The 15,639-nt window shown below is 51.6% G+C and overlaps 1 protein-coding gene across 1 annotated transcript in view; it reads left to right on the top strand.

Moving 5' to 3' along the window:
* Nucleotides 1-15,639, top strand: part of P4HA2 (prolyl 4-hydroxylase, alpha polypeptide II) — a 27,123-nt gene that overhangs the window by 8,364 nt on the left and 3,120 nt on the right. The window contains 8 exon segments of the mRNA XM_014539106.1: nt 841-1,109; nt 3,467-3,766; nt 7,720-7,790; nt 8,012-8,111; nt 12,268-12,321; nt 12,785-12,844; nt 12,894-12,959; nt 15,376-15,444. Coding sequence (XP_014394592.1) covers nt 841-1,109; nt 3,467-3,766; nt 7,720-7,790; nt 8,012-8,111; nt 12,268-12,321; nt 12,785-12,844; nt 12,894-12,959; nt 15,376-15,444 — 989 coding nt within the window.

Below are 15,639 nucleotides of genomic sequence, written 5' to 3'. Positions count from 1 at the left end.
TCCATAGGACCTGCTTTCATTGTTCTCTGAGGAACACACTCACAGACCCTCCCACCTTGCCCCCACCTTAAAGCCTGCATCTCCCCGTGGCTAACACACCACATCTTCTTGATTTTAAACTATTTTCATGGTCACTTTCCAGGGCTCAGCCCACAGTGGATGACCTCTGGTCACAGGACCTGCTGAAATGATGCTCAGCAAGTTCCCTGCCACCTAACGGCCAAAGCTGGCACTGCAGCCTTGGCTCTTGGCCTCCCTTGGTGTCTCTCAGGGCTCCTGCTTCTTCTTTTGCTTTTACCTCTTATGTCCCTCCCAGTGTTATTCTTCCTCTGTCCCTTCTGTATAGGTGCTCCCTGGGGCTCTGGTCTCAGCCACCTTCTCTACTCTTTCCTCAGACTCTTCCTGGGAGCAGCTATCCTCATCCATGGCTTTAGATGCCACCTAGGTTCTGTTTTTTATATTCAACTAATTTTTTTTTACCCTCCAAACTCACACATCCTGCTGCCCAGCAGATACTGTCTGTGTGGCTCACAGGACATTCATGCTCTCCTGAAAACTACTTCTTGGTGGGTTTCCTGGGCTCCACTATAGCAAAGGCCCCTTCCCACTGGGGAGAAGGGGAGTCTGAGGCTAGGAGATTGGCTGTGAACCCCAACCCAAGGTAGAGCCAGCCTGGCTGTGCTCACTGTAGCAATGGCCCTTTGAGGTGTGTGGTCTGAAGCCCTGGTAAGGCTCTGCTGGGTGATGCCCCCGGCCAGCGGCCCAGGCTTCCCTGACGTGGCAATCTCTCTCCCTCACACAGGCTCTTTGGTGCCTGACTGTTTGCCTGTCCTGCTGCAGGAACCAAGTACCAGGCAGTGATGAGTGCAGACGACTGCTTTGGGATGGGCCGCTCAGCCTACAACGAAGGGGACTATTACCACACGGTGCTGTGGATGGAGCAGGTGCTGAAGCAGCTGGATGCTGGGGAGGAGGCCGTCACCACCAAGGCCCAGGTGCTGGACTACCTGAGCTACGCTGTCTTCCAGTTGGGCGACCTGCGCCGCGCCCTGGAGCTCACCCGCCGCCTGCTCTCCCTTGGTAAGAAGGTTAGGGGAAGGTCAGATCGGGTGGGCAGCTGGCTGGCAGGAGAACTGGTTACTCCACTGGCCACTACCTGGCCATTCTCCTAGGATTGAGCCAGTCTGACCTGTCCACTGGCAGTGGCTAATGCCTTACTGCTTTTGGACCCAGCCCAGCGACCAGCTAGCTCCTTAACCAACTCAGTTCTGTTTGGGGAATCCTCCTGCATTTTAGGAATCCTCGTGTTATGAGGCCCACAGTGCATCTGCTGTTATGCATGATGGAGGTTTCATTGTAGTTTGAGAGTAAGCTATACTCCAGGGTTGCTGCAGTGACTGTGACCTGACCCTGAGTCTAACTGGTGGACTTGCCATGGCATTAGTGTTTTATGTGTCTTGTGCTATGGGACTGAAGGAGATCAAAAGCACTGCCCTGGTCAATGTGGCTTAGTGGTTAGAGGGTTGGCCCACAGACCAAATGGTCACAGGTTCAATTCCTGGTATCTGGGTTGCAGGTTCGATCCCCGGCTCCAGTTGGGGCATGTGCAGGAGACAACCAATCAATGTGTCTCTCTCACATAGTTTTTCTCTCTTTCTCCCTCTGCCACCCCTCCCCCCTTCTCCCACTCCCTCTCTCCCTTTGCTCTCTCTAAAAATCAATGGAAAAAATATCCTGGGGTGAGGACTAATTAACTAAATAAAGCATCCTTTTAGTAACATATGGGAACATCATAGTCTGGAATTTCACAGACCAGCAAAGACTTTCTTATGCTGATGCTTTTCATGAGTCTGATGTCAACTAGCATAGGAGTGTCCAGCAAGACTGATGTGGGAAGAGAGCTTTGTAGATTCTGTCATGTAAGTAAGAGCCTTGGACAGGGAGTCAGGAGACCCTTGGGCTTCAGTTTCCTCGTCCGAGGAGGGGCACAGTAATCCTGCCAAGCGTGCTCCTCGTATTGTGAGGCCCACAAGCTGAAGCTGTGGCAGTGGTGTCACGTAGCTGTTCTTTTTGCCAGTATTTCAGCCTGCCTTCTAGCTGTGCCCAGCATGTGATGTGGTCACCAGGGATGGGTGCACTCTAGGGGACAGCCTGACTGTTTGCCTGTCCTGCTGCAGGAACCAAGTACCAGGCAGTGATGAGTGCAGACGACTGCTTTGGGATGGGCCGCTCAGCCTACAACGAAGGGGACTATTACCACACGGTGCTGTGGATGGAGCAGGTGCTGAAGCAGCTGGATGCTGGGGAGGAGGCCGTCACCACCAAGGCCCAGGTGCTGGACTACCTGAGCTACGCTGTCTTCCAGTTGGGAGACCTGCGCCGCGCCCTGGAGCTCACCCGCCGCCTGCTCTCCCTTGGTAAGAAGGTTAGGGGAAGGTCAGATCGGGGTGGGCAGCTGGCTGGCAGGAGAACTGGTTACTCCACTGGCCACTACCTGGCCATTCTCCTAGGATTGAGCCAGTCTGACCTGTCCACTGGCAGTGGCTAATGCCTTACTGCTTTTGGACCCAGCCCAGCGACCAGCTAGCTCCTTAACCAACTCAGTTCTGTTTGGGGAATCCTCCTGCATTTTAGGAATCCTCGTGTTATGAGGCCCACAGTGCATCTGCTGTTATGCATGATGGAGGTTTCATTGTAGTTTGAGAGTAAGCTATACTCCAGGGTTGCTGCAGTGACTGTGACCTGACCCTGAGTCTAACTGGTGGACTTGCCATGGCATTAGTGTTTTATGTGTCTTGTGCTATGGGACTGAAGGAGATCAAAAGCACTGCCCTGGTCAATGTGGCTTAGTGGTTAGAGGGTTGGCCCACAGACCAAAGGGTCGCAGGTTCAATTCCTGGTACCTGGGTTGCAGGTTCGATCCCCGGCTTCAGTTGGGGCATGTGCAGGAGACAACCAATCAATGTGTCTCTCTCACATAGTTTTTCTCTCTTTCTCCCTCTGCCACCCCTCCCCCCTTCTTCCGCTCCCTCTCTCCCTTTGCTCTCTCTAAAAATCAATGGAAAAAATATCCTGAGGTGAGGAAAACTAAATAAAGCATCCTTTTAGTAACATATGGGAACATCATTTGCTCAGTTCCCAAGGGAAGTCCTGGTCTCTGTAGTAGAGACTCGGCAAAGGCTGGAACTCCGCAGTTGCTAGAATTTGGTGTCGGGTATCACCGGCCTTGAGAGCCCTGGGATCCCAGTGCGTCCTTAGGGAGGCTCAGGTGTGGGCACTCTCGGCCTTTTCCAGGCCTGACTGCCTCGCTCCCCCCGGCCCTTCCTCCTGGAAAGGCTCCCCCTGCCCCAGCCCTTTAAACCTACTCACATCTCTGTGAACAAGGTCAGGGGTCACCCTCTGCCACAGACCTTGGGAAAGAAGAAACATTGCCTGATGTTTGGGGTATCATTTTATGCCCAGCAAGCTGAGGTGGGGTGGGAGGGAGCCGCTGCTGGACACAGGGTGTGAGACCAGGGTCTGCAGCCAGCCAGCCTGGGACAGGGCTTAGGACTCACTCGGCTCAGGGCTGCTGCTCTGTGCTCCGCAGACACCCAAGAGGCAGAAGAGGCTTTTCTGTAGGTACCACGATGGCAACGGGACGCCACAGCTGCTCATCGCCCCCTTCAAAGAGGAGGACGAGTGGGACAGCCCGCACATCGTCAGGTACTACGACGTCATGTCTGACGAGGAAATCCAGAGGATCAAGGAGATCGCAAAACCCAAAGTAGGTGTCTGCAGGTCCTTCTTGGGTCCTGGTACCGTGGGGCCGTTTGTCGCTTAGCCCACTGGCCTTGGCCAGCGTCCGGCATGAGTCCGCTGTGGGGGTGCTGAGGTGCTGAGGACTCGGTGTGACCTTGTGGGTCTGTGGGTCCAGTGGGGAAGAATATTGAGGAGCCGATGTGGACAGCCAGGTCAGCTGAGCAGAGCACAGCTGCTAGGATAGAAGGGCACACAGGGCAGGGCAGGCGCACCGTGAGAAGCGTCAGCCTACCTGCTCGGAGCTGGTGTGTGGGGGTGAGATTTTAGGAGGTGCTGCCCGGCTGGGGCCTGCGGAGCTCCTGATCGGGACTGCTCCTGCACAGCGGGAGAGGGATCATTTTTACAATATCGAGTCTTCTCATCCAAGAGCCTTCTGGGTGTCCTCATTGGTTCATATCTCTTGCCATTGTCTTCATAATGCCCTGCATATTTCTTCTTACGTTTATTCCTAGGTAGTTTTCTTGCTACTGTCACTCCATTTTGTTTCTTTATTATTATATTTTTACTGGTTGCATTGTTGTATTAGTTTGCGATTATATGCTAAACTGTTGATTGCATATTTCATAGTAAGAGCTAATATTGACCGAGTTCTTAAGTGTGGCAGGCCCTGTCCTAAGTGCTTAGCTGTTAAGCAGGCTGTGTCCTTATGTTCCTCTTCCCCTCGTGGAAACTGAGACTTGTGCAGGTCACAGCGTGTCACTGAACTTATTCCTTATTCCTCTTTTGGTTTTCAGCTGATTCTCTTGGGTTGTTCAGATAGTAGCATCAGCTGCAACTTAGAAAAATGTTGTCTTCTTCTTAATATTTATAGTTCTTTTGTTTCAATGCCTTCGTGAGCTGCCCAGAACTTGTGGAGCACTGAAATAAGAGGCATCCTTGTCTTGTAACTAACTGGAGATTCTTCTGGTATTTCACTGCTAAGTATGCAGTTGGCTGTTAGTTTTGTATATATGTCATCATATTATAAAGTTACTTTTCTATTTCTAGTTCATAAGAGATTTGCTTCTATTTGACATCTTTCAAAGAGAACTGCTTGCTGCCATATCCCCACTCCCCTGTCACTGGTCAGGAGGAGGGAGGCCTCAGCTGGACCTACTGCTGCTCTGCTCCTAATAGAATTGTAGTGGCCAAGAGGAAGCCTAGGTTCCTGTCCCGCACCCTGGACCTCATGTTGAGTGACCTTGATTGGGGGTACTAGCGTCAGTTGTATCATAGATGTGGCCGAGGGAGGGTCTAGCCGGTATGTGTGGAGAATGGGGACCTCCCCCCTCCCACTTTGCACTCCCAGCATCAGCTCCAAAGCCCTCCAAGGGAGTAAAACACTTTCCTGGTTGCCAGGTGAGAGAGGCACTGTTGTGTCAGAATCTCCTGAGAAATTCCTCACGTGTTCCTTAGACCCAGGCAGTGAAACACTTCTGTGTGTGTGTGTGTGTGTGTGTGTGTGTAACAGGGTGTGCACGCATGCATGTGTGTGGCAGGGGCAGTGGAGGGGATGTTGAGAAAACTTGTCTTTGAACAGAAGCCATGTGAAGAGCCAAACACGCTGACCTCCCCTTTTCCGGAGCCTGTGGGGGACAGATGCTGTGCTGGCTTTGAAGTGGGGCCGGCGAGCTTAACTTGGCCGGTGGGGAATGCTTGGCAGCTGCCTGGGAGTCCCCAGCCTGTTTTCAAAATAGCCCTGTCTGTCCTCGGGAGCAGAGCACAGCTGTCCAGGTCTCCTGTGGGTGTCAGGCCAGCAGTGAGGCTCCGATGCTTGGATGGAGTCTAGCTGCCCCCACAGTTGTCATCAGGGAGGAGCCGTAGGCAGGCGCTCAGGGAAGCCCTCCGTCCGGGTGCTCTGGTCGTCTTACCAGAACATGCTAGGGCAGCAGAGTGTCCAGGTTGGTTGATTGCACCTCCTGACCACCTCTGGGCCATCTGCTCCTCTCCATCCCTTCTGCTACCCCTGCCCAGACTACCATCATCTCTTGCCCTCACTTCTGCCTTGACTTCCCCACTGGCCTCCTTGTTCCCACTGTGTTCCTCTTACTCAACTTTCCACGAGGTGTCCACAGGGATCCTTCTTACATTCAGACTGTGAGTGTCCCACCCTGTATAAAAGCCTTCCCTGTTTCTTATTTGCCACAAGGTCACATCTAGACTCAGCCCTCCCACCATCCCCCCGACACACACTTGCCTCTGTAGCCTATTCTCTTCTCTTATGTCTAACTTATAACCCACAGACATAGTGCCACACCCATTTTCATCCCTGGCCTCTGCATTGCCGTTCCTTCCTTCTTCCTGTGATGCTCCCCCACTTAGCTAACTCCTGCTTACCCTCAAGTCTCAGCTACATGATCCCCTCCTGCAGGAAATCATTCTTGACCCTGCAGACTGGGCTCCCACTGACATTAAGCATGCCCCCTCCCAGCTCTTCCCGTGCTGTGCTGCAATTACCCAGCTGGTTTTCTGCCTTCCTCACTTGACTGAGTTGTATGAGGGTAGGGGCCACATGTTAGTCACCCAGCATAGTGCTAAGCATGCAGTAGGCACTCATTAGGTGCTTATCGAGATGAAGGGGAAGTACTGTTGGGGTGGGATATCTGGGTCTGTGGTCCCACCCATGTGAGTTCATTAGGACAGTCTACAGCTGAAGCACTGGGGGCTGGCTCTCGGCAGCAGGTCCTTCCTGGGAGTCTATTGCTGCACCTTCTGCCGGGGTTCTTGTTCCAGCATCTGGAAGGGTTCAGGAATCTGGAGAAGGCTGTGCGTAGATTAAATAGGAGTCCAGAGACGAAAGATAATTTTGAAAGGCATTTGGGGGTCAGAGGAGCTTAGCTGAAAGGAAACTAAGATCTAAGTTTTTCTCATCTCAGGACCCCATGCCTTTTATTAACACAATTTGTCCTGAGGCGAGGCAGAGATATATACTTCAAAGGGTATACACAAGCATTGTCAGAATGGGGGAATTAGCCTACAGCTGTTCAGGTGTTTGGCCAGTAGGAGGCAATAACATGTAGATTAAGATGCCCTGAGCTGATCTGGCAGCAAACAATCAATTTAATATATCCTATTCAGGTTTGGGGAAATGCCGTCAGCCATTCCCAACAGGTGACTACATGTATGACTCGGCCCTTGTTGGGTCCCCAAGTTCCATCAACCTTTTGATGAAACTCTTGCAATTATGACATGCTAGAATTGGCTTCTGTCACCTGTCTATGGAGACTGGGGAGAGATGAGGTAGGTGAGGGCTGTGTGTGTATGTGGTGTGTACATGTGTGCATGTGAGGTGTAGATGTGAGGTGGCTGCTTCCAGGCAGCAGTTCACTTATGTCCCAATTCTATCATCTGACCTTTTGAGACTTTACCTAAGAGGGTGGGATCCGTGCCGCCTGTATGTGCTCCTGCAGCAGCGGGAGCCAGAGTAAGCTGGGGCAGCAAGAGACTGTTTAGGTAGGTTTGGCAGAGGAGACCACTGAGGTTCAGCAGGACTGTGGGCTTGACCAGGTTGAGAGGAGCAGGCAAGGCTGAGGCGCAGGGATGCTGGCACAGTCTGACTGGCAGGAGCAGCCACGTGCAGGCTGTGCTCAGGCAGGGGTGGTACGGGGTCCTGGTGAGAAAGGGGGGTGTCTGGGAAGATGGATGGATGGACAGGCCGACTCCATAGGCGTAACTCTGCAGACAGCACCGACCTGGGTGAAAACAAGGGTGGATGGGGACTGAGCAGGTCAGTGGCCAGGGTCTGACAGCAGAGCAGAAATGTGGAAGCTCCAGACTACTGCACTGGCCTGGCTTGCAGGATCATGGGGACCTCGGTTAGAGCCATTGCCTGCGAAGCTTCTTCCCTCACTGGCCTGACTGGCAGATCCGGTCCCAGTCTCCCCAGGAAAACACTCAAGGCAAAGAAGGATAAATCTGTCCTCTCTTCCTGCCTTCCAGCTTGCACGAGCCACTGTTCGTGATCCCAAGACAGGCGTCCTCACTGTTGCCAGCTACAGGGTTTCCAAAAGGTCAGCACAGGTGATGGTGGCAGGGTGACTGTTCAAGCCCCACCTCCACGGCCTCCCAGGCCCTACCCAGGGATTCCTTGAGGGAGGGTGGCTTGGCTTGTCCTACCTGTCCAACCCCTCCCCTCGTAGAGCACTCACCCATGCTGCCTCTGGGGAGAGAGTGCAGGACCTCACCTAAGCCTGTCTTCCCTTCCTCTCTTTCTCGCCCTCTTTTGCCTTAGCTCCTGGCTGGAGGAGGACGATGATCCCGTTGTGGCTCGAGTGAACCGTCGGATGCAGCACATCACAGGGCTAACAGTAAAGACTGCAGAATTGTTGCAGGTATGGCTGGTCCCTGGGACCTTGGATTGGACGGGGGTCTTCCTGGATACATGGGCTCCCAAGGTGCCCAGGGCTAGGCTTAGGGAGGCCTGTCCAGTAAACTGTATGACTGCATAATGCTGTGACTATAGAGTGACGTCACATGGGAAAGCCAGAATTAAGCATGCCTGCGGCATTCAACAGTTAACATTCAGCAAATATCGATTATCTTCTATGTGACTGGGAGCTAGAGGCCAGTGGTGGGCCTGGCAGGCCCATTCATGTCTTCTCGAATACAGAAGCTGAAACCATGAGTTGTCCCAGGGACACCTCTAAGAGAGCTATGAATACCTTTAGAGGGCATGGTGCTGAGTCCCAGTCAAAGGTCCTTGGAGGTAAAGTGTTCTGTGGGATATTGATAGAAGCGAGTGGCCTGGACCAGCTGGCTGCTGAAGGTGGAGTGCTTTTCTCTAAGTGCCCGCTGTGGAGTCCTGGCTCCCTGCCCATTGCCACGGTGATTGTGAAGACACATGGCAGCACTGTGCTGGGAAGTTTTGGGTGACGCTCCTAATAATGAAACCTCAGTCTAATGAGTTCAAGTCAGCACTGGCCATCTCCGGAGCATCGGAACCTGTGGGTTCCGTTGTATAGTGGCCTGAGACCTCCTAATAATGAAACCTCAGTCTAATGAGTTCAAGTCAGCACTGGCCATCTCCGGAGCATCGGAACCTGTGGGTTCCGTTGTATAGTGATAGCCTGAGACACTGTCAGAGAAATTTCACTGGTATTTTTCTCGAATCTCCTGGATCTGTTTGGCCAGAGCTTCTACATGTTTAAGGATCTCACTCTTCACCTGTAGGCTTGACATTTGGGTCTGATCAGCCAGAGAGCTTATTAGACTATTTAACTGAAGATCGTTTGGAAAAGATTCTCTGAACTTGTGCCTGGACCCACCCAAGCAAATGCATATTCTCTCTCTCTCTCTCTTTCTCTCTCTCTCTCTCAGCAATTAGAAAAACAAATTTGAAGGTCATCTTCATGGATATGTGTGAAATCAACTGCAGTTTTTAAAAATATGTATATTTTTATTGATTTTAGAGAGGAAAGGGCGGGGGGAGAGATCAATGTGAGAGAGAAACATCGATCAGTTGCCTCCCAAACACACCCTGACTGGAGACCGAACACACAACCTGAGCATGTGCCCTGACCGGGAATTGAACTGTCAGCCTTTTGGTGTACAGGGCGACACAACCAGCTGAGCCACCCAGCCAGGGCGAGGCACCATGTTTGTTTGCTTTGTCTTTTCGTGCTGTCTTGGCATTTCCGTTGCCAGCCAGCAGTGTTGCAAGCTTTGACCCTACATGGTCTGGGGGACAGGAACCTGCCTTCAGCATCTGTCTCTAGTGCTTATTCCACGGGGACCACTTGCAGTGTCATACATGCACGCAGGGTCCCTGTGGAATGCTGCAGGCTTCTGGAAAGGAACTGGTTCCTCTTCTACTCGTTGACACTTTTTCAGCTGTAGTTGATGTGTCTTCACTACAGCTGAAGTGAAGCGGTTTTGTTGTGAATTGGATGAGGGCCCAATGGAGGAAGAGAGGCTACCCTGCTAGAATTCTCTGAGATTGAAGACACTTCTAACTCAACATCTCAGCCTCACCAAAAAAGGGATTTCTAACTTTAAAAAAAATGATTTCAGAAAGGAAGGGAGAGGGAGAGAGAGATAGAGACATCAGCGATGAGAGAGAATCATTGATCGGCTGCCTCCTGTACACCCCACACTGAGGACTGAGCCTGCAACCCAGGCATGTGCCCTGACCGGGAATTGAACCGTGACCTCCTCACTCATAAGTTGACGTTCAACCACTGAGCCATGCCTGCTGGGCTCTAACTTTATTTTTTTGTGTGTTTTCACTCTGATCTCTGCATCATAAAAACCCTGATCTTTCAAATGACTGACTCTCTAAAGCAGTGGTTCTCAACCTTCTGGCCCTTTAAATATAGTTCCTCATGTTGTGACTCAACCATAAAATTATTTTCGTTGCTACTTCATAACTGTAATGTTGCTACTGTTATGAATCGTAATGTAAATATCTGATATGCAGGATGGTCTTAGGCGACCCCTGTGAAAGGGTCGTTCGACCGCCAAAGGGGTCGCGACCCACAGGGTTACGAGCCAGCTTCAGATACCCCACCGCTAGTTGGCGCAGCGAACGTCACAGTGAACGCCACAACATCAGCCCAGCATCACGTGTCTCACTCGTTCACAATTGATTTGACATACGAGTAATTTGAGTTACGAGCTCCGTCACGGAACGAATTAAACTCGTAAGTCAAGGCCCCACTGTATCTGATATGCAGGATGGTCTTAGGTGACCCCTGTGAAAGGGTCATTCGACCGCCAATGGGGTCTCGACCCACAGGTTGAGAATCGCTGCTCTAAAGGTCCAAATGAATACCTCCTCACAGGAATCAGTTTTGATGTGCAGTTGCTTGTTATTAAAGGTACGTGTCTGGGGACCAGAGTTTGACCAGACCGTGAATCTGATTGCGGCAAATCCAGAAGTTTCCATGACATTTGTGCTATTTGGGAACAGTATTAGATAGTGTAGGGACAATAGCTGCAGCACCATGATCAAATGTGGTTCCCCAACTGTTAAAAGATAAGCCGGCCAGAGCAATGCAGCTTCTCTCACTCCCTGGGATCCGAACACGTATGCACTCCACCCAGTAAGGGGGAGTGTTGGAAAATCCAGCCTGCTCCGCAGCTCCAGCGACAAGCAGTGATGGGATTTTCCCGCGTGCAGTGGCACGGTGATCACAGTCATGTTTAAAATTTTCTCCTGAGGTCTCGATTAGAGAGGATCCACAGAAAAAGCATATGTACTGTCACTTCGTCAACTGCTCTAGCATTTCCCTCCTTAGAGGCACCTCTAGCCTTCGGGCCACCTGTTGACCCAAGGCCTCCTGACCAACAGCAGGGTGGCCAGCTGTTTAGACTATTGGGGTCTTGAAGGCTGAAGCAGTGGGTGACAGCATTTTTTCATCCCCTGATTCTTCATATCAAAGTTTTTATTTTTGTGGAGACCGAAAATCATGCTGCCCAAATTCTGCACTACATTCCATTAGACAGATACTGTTTATGCTCCAAAAGGAGGATTCTCTCTTGTAAAGTCCACCCTCCCGGCCCTCCCCCAGGTCTAAGGGCCTCCGTTGTTGCTAACTGTGCAGCATTTTCCACCTGAAGGTTGAAATCGCTGAGAAGAATACACTAAAAGTACCAATTTTCTGAGGACTAATAACTGAGCCCACAGGCTTTTCGGGTTTCAGTAAGACACAGTAGCCAAGTGTTCCCAGAAGGACTTTGATGGTGCCACTTGATTGACCAGCTTTCATACTGAATATATCTCCTGAAGCTAAAATAACTGTCGTGATTTAGGACTTACATTGTGCTGATAAACTATTCACAAAGGCATTTACTATTTCTCATCCCAGTAATGACACCTAGTGGTTGCTGCAGTGAGGTGGCTCGGGTCCTGTTCCAGGCCCAGGCTCCTGCAGGGGGCACCGAGGTCGGGCAGCAGCTCTGGCCACCTGCAGCTGGCCGCCCATGTCCTGCTGCTTCACTTGGAGGCAGAGTACTCCATGCAGTGGACAGCTGCGGGATGAAGGAATATGCCCCTCCATGGGCATGGTGACAGACGTGGCAGGAGCAGTGCCAGGCACTGAGAAGCTCCCAAACTAGTATTAAAAAAAGAAATCCCAATCTTGAGTTTGTCGTTGGCTTTCCTCTGAATTACCTTCTCATTATCTCCCAAACAGGGCTTGGGCCGGGGCCTGTCTCAAGGGCTCCCTCTGCTGTCATCTGCGTGTCCCTGCAGGGCAGGAGCTTCTCCACAGTGGCCACATGCAGGTGGCTCATGTTCTCTTTGGGAAACCACATTTGTGCTGCAGCCTTACTCTCCCTCTAGCCGTAGACATGTTTGCAGCCTTTGCTCTGCCCGTGCTGGCCGGGCATAGTTACCTTCTACCTTAGAGGGGCTGGTCTTGGGGGTTCTGGTTTTGGGGGTTCAGGTGGTTCTAGTTGTTACCTGGGAAGATGGTAACCCTGGGGACATGGGCTGTTTTGGGGCTGTTCATGTTGCTGACGAGGCCCAACGTGGTTATTTCCCACCAGGTTGCTAATTATGGAATGGGAGGACAGTACGAGCCACACTTTGACTTCTCTAGGGTAAGGCCCAACTCACCGGTGCTTTCAGAGGGACCTGTTCCAGCTGGTTTGAGAAGGCTGGGGCTTCTAGAAGCACTTCAGCCTCCGCACCAGGCTCCCCCGCCTCACCAGGGCCAACTCTTTGTTATTGGAGAAGCCCAAGTCTGGAACCAGGGGCCTGCAGAGCCCAGTGCAGCCTGGCTGCTTCCCCTGGGATGTGGGGAGTGTTCTTCCTGCCCATCCCTGTCATTCTCTGCCCTGACTGTCCAGCAGAGGACCTCACTAGGTCTCTGTGAAGGCTGATCCTGCCCCCTCCCCCGTGCCCTCCCAGAGTTTACCTGGCAGCCTTGGCCCATGGTCCAGGCTGATGGGTGGAACGCACACTTATTACCTTCCCTGACCCTTTTGGCCCCGGTGGGGGGCGGGGTGGTGGTGGTGGGTGAAGTCAGTTGCAAACTTGGGTGAAAGTTGTTGTTTGTTGCAGCGACCTTTTGACAGCGGCCTCAAAACAGAGGGGAATAGGTTAGCGACGTTTCTTAACTATGTAAGTATCGGGTCCAGGCCCGCCTGTTTACTCTCACTTAATTTTATAGAACGATGAGCAAGATGTTTTCAAGCATTTAGGGACGGGGAACCGTGTGGCCACATTCTTAAACTACGTGAGTATGATGTGTGTGGTGTGTGAGCCTTAAGAGGAGTCTGGGTCCAAAAAGCTCTTATATCCACTCCTGTCAGGGCTGATACCACCAGCCTTGCTCAGTGGCTGGGCCCATCTTGGCTGGAGTAGAGAGTTGGCCTTTGTTTATCTATGGGCACCCCCCTGACCCCCAGGACCTTCACATCCCTGGCTTCTTTTTTGTTTGTTTGTTAATCCTCACCTGAGGATATTTTTCCATTGATTTTTAGAGAGAGTGGAAGAGAGAGGGAAAGACAGAGAGAAACATCAATGTGAGAGAAACACATCGATTGGTTGCCTCCTGCATGAGCTCCAGCCAGGGCCCAGGCCAGGGAGGAGCCTGCAACCAAGATACGTGCTCTTGACCGGAATCGAACCCGGGACCCTTTGGTCCGCAGGCCAACGCTCTATCCACTGAGCCATACTGGCTAGGGCCTTGGCTCCTTTTCGATGGGCCCAGTGCTAGTCTGGAATTTTGGGGTGGGTGCCCCAAAAGTTCCCTCCTTGGCAGCAGAGTGAGGAAGTAGCCGTGAAGTGCTTAGATGAAAGCTGCCTTTGTTTCCCCAAACTTGGTGTCCTGTCTCCCACAGGCTTCTTGTGCTCCAGCCTCAGGCCATTGGGTTTTCCTCACATGAGCAACAGTTTCCGGCCCCCTCTGCTGAAAGGACTGGCCCTAAGGAGGCATAGAAACTGTCAAGAAATTCAGAGATAGATGCCTGTGTCCGTATTTCCCTCTGGTTTCTCATTTACATTTTTATTGTGTGGCTTTTTTTTTAAAATATATTTTTTATTGATTTTTCACAGAGAGGAAAGGAGAGGGATAGAGAGTTAGAAACATCGATGAGAGAGAAACATTGATCAGCTGCCTCCTGCACACCTCCTACTGGGGATGTGCCCACAACCAAGGTACATGCCCTTGGCCGGAATCGAACCTGGGACCTTTCAGTCCGCAGGCCGACTCTCTATCCACTGAGCCAAACCGGTTAGGGCTATTGTGTGGCTTTTATGTGCTGGGGACTGCCATGAACACGCTGGTGGGCAGGACATGTGTGGTCTCTCTTGTAAGGCTGACGGTCTAATACAAGGCTTACTTTAAGCAGAGGAGAGGTCATTGTTTCATTGCCATGGTGACAAGTGCTTTGAAGACAGTAGCTCAGGGTTGGTGCTCAGAGAAGGCCTCCCTTGGGAAGTAACATGTCAATATTGAGACTTGAAGGTTGAGTGGAAAATAGTTGGCGGAACTTGGTTTCTGGCAGAGGAGAGAGTGTGTGGAGACCTGGAAGAGGGAAGGAGCGTGGGATGTTGGAAAAATAGAAAAAGGCTGGTGACTTGGAGGCATGAATTGATGGTGGCTAAAGGGAGAGGCTGGTGAGACTGACAGGGCCTTCGGGTTCTAGAAGAGTCTGGATTGGATCCCCAGGACTGTGACCGTTAGGGGTTTTCATGTTATTCATTTCCCCTGTCTGTCGAGTGCCCTTCAGTCTGTCTGGTATGTGTCCTGTGGAAATATTTATTAGCTGCAAATGCTATTACATTATGAGCAAAAACTTGAAGTGAGAGAGCCAGACGAGAAAGAAGTGGTGCTTTGGGCGTGAGTCGAGGCACACGTTGTGGGCATGAGTGCAGCCTCCCTTCCATGGAATTTGTGTTCTGGTTAGTTTGAGGTCTCACCATGGGAGAAAGCAGGGCCTCTGGAGAGACAAACCCTACCTTCCCACCCAGAGGCCCGGGGAAGGTGCGTGTCTAACTAGAGCAAGTTTTAGAGGCCACAGTGGGGACCACAGATGGTGTTGGAAGCATCAGGGAGCTCCTGGTCAGGGTAGCTCATGGGTATAGTGGCTTAGGCAAGGCCCAGGCCTAATGGGGATGCAAGGAGTGGAGGTCAGGCAGGCATTTTTCTGAGATTTAGATTGTTACCCTCTGAGGACAGCTGAGATGTGAGTCTCCCCTACAGCTCTTGCGTGCCCATGGCATTGAGACTGTCTTGATGAACCGTACAGATTAAGCCAGTGGTTCTCAACCTTCTGGCCCTTTAAATACAGTTCCTCATGTTGTGACCCAACCATAAAATTATTTTCGTTGCTACTTCATAACTGTAATGTTGCTACTGTTATGAATCATAATGTAAATATCTGATATGCAGGATGGTCTTAGGCGACCCCTGTGAAAGGGTCGTTCGACTGCCAAAGGGGTCTCGACCCACAGGTTGAGAACCGTTGGATTAAGCAGTGTTTAGGGAAAAGCTTTTCTTAGCTGAAGGGCTGGCCGTGGAGCAGAGCCTCCAAGCCGTGTTGCTCATGTCCAGAGGAGGCTGATCTGCACACCTCTTCATGTTTCGTGGCTCAGTTGCTCTGAAATCCTTGGGTAGAAGGGCCAAGCTCTATGCCTTGTATTCCCAGATGAGCGATGTAGAAGCTGGTGGTGCCACCGTCTTTCCTGATCTGGGGGCTGCAATTTGGCCGAAGAAGGTAAGTTCTGGTTCTTACGGCTCTGATGTTGAAGCCGGGCTTTATGTTCCTCAGTCCCGTTCCCTGGCCTGCTTGACTCTCACTGGGAGGGCCTTAGCCCCTTCTTGCCTAAACTCTGACCTTGTGGCCTCAGCTTCCATCTGGGGAGAAGGGATAGGGAGGGAGGTCCCTTAGGGGCAGATAGGTTTGCAGGCA

This window comes from Myotis brandtii, unplaced genomic scaffold, assembly GCF_000412655.1.
Source record: "Myotis brandtii unplaced genomic scaffold, ASM41265v1 scaffold208, whole genome shotgun sequence".
In the NCBI taxonomy this organism is placed as follows: domain Eukaryota; kingdom Metazoa; phylum Chordata; class Mammalia; order Chiroptera; family Vespertilionidae; genus Myotis; species Myotis brandtii.
Note: the sequence above shows the minus strand (reverse complement) of the source record. Positions and strands in the feature narration are given on the sequence as shown.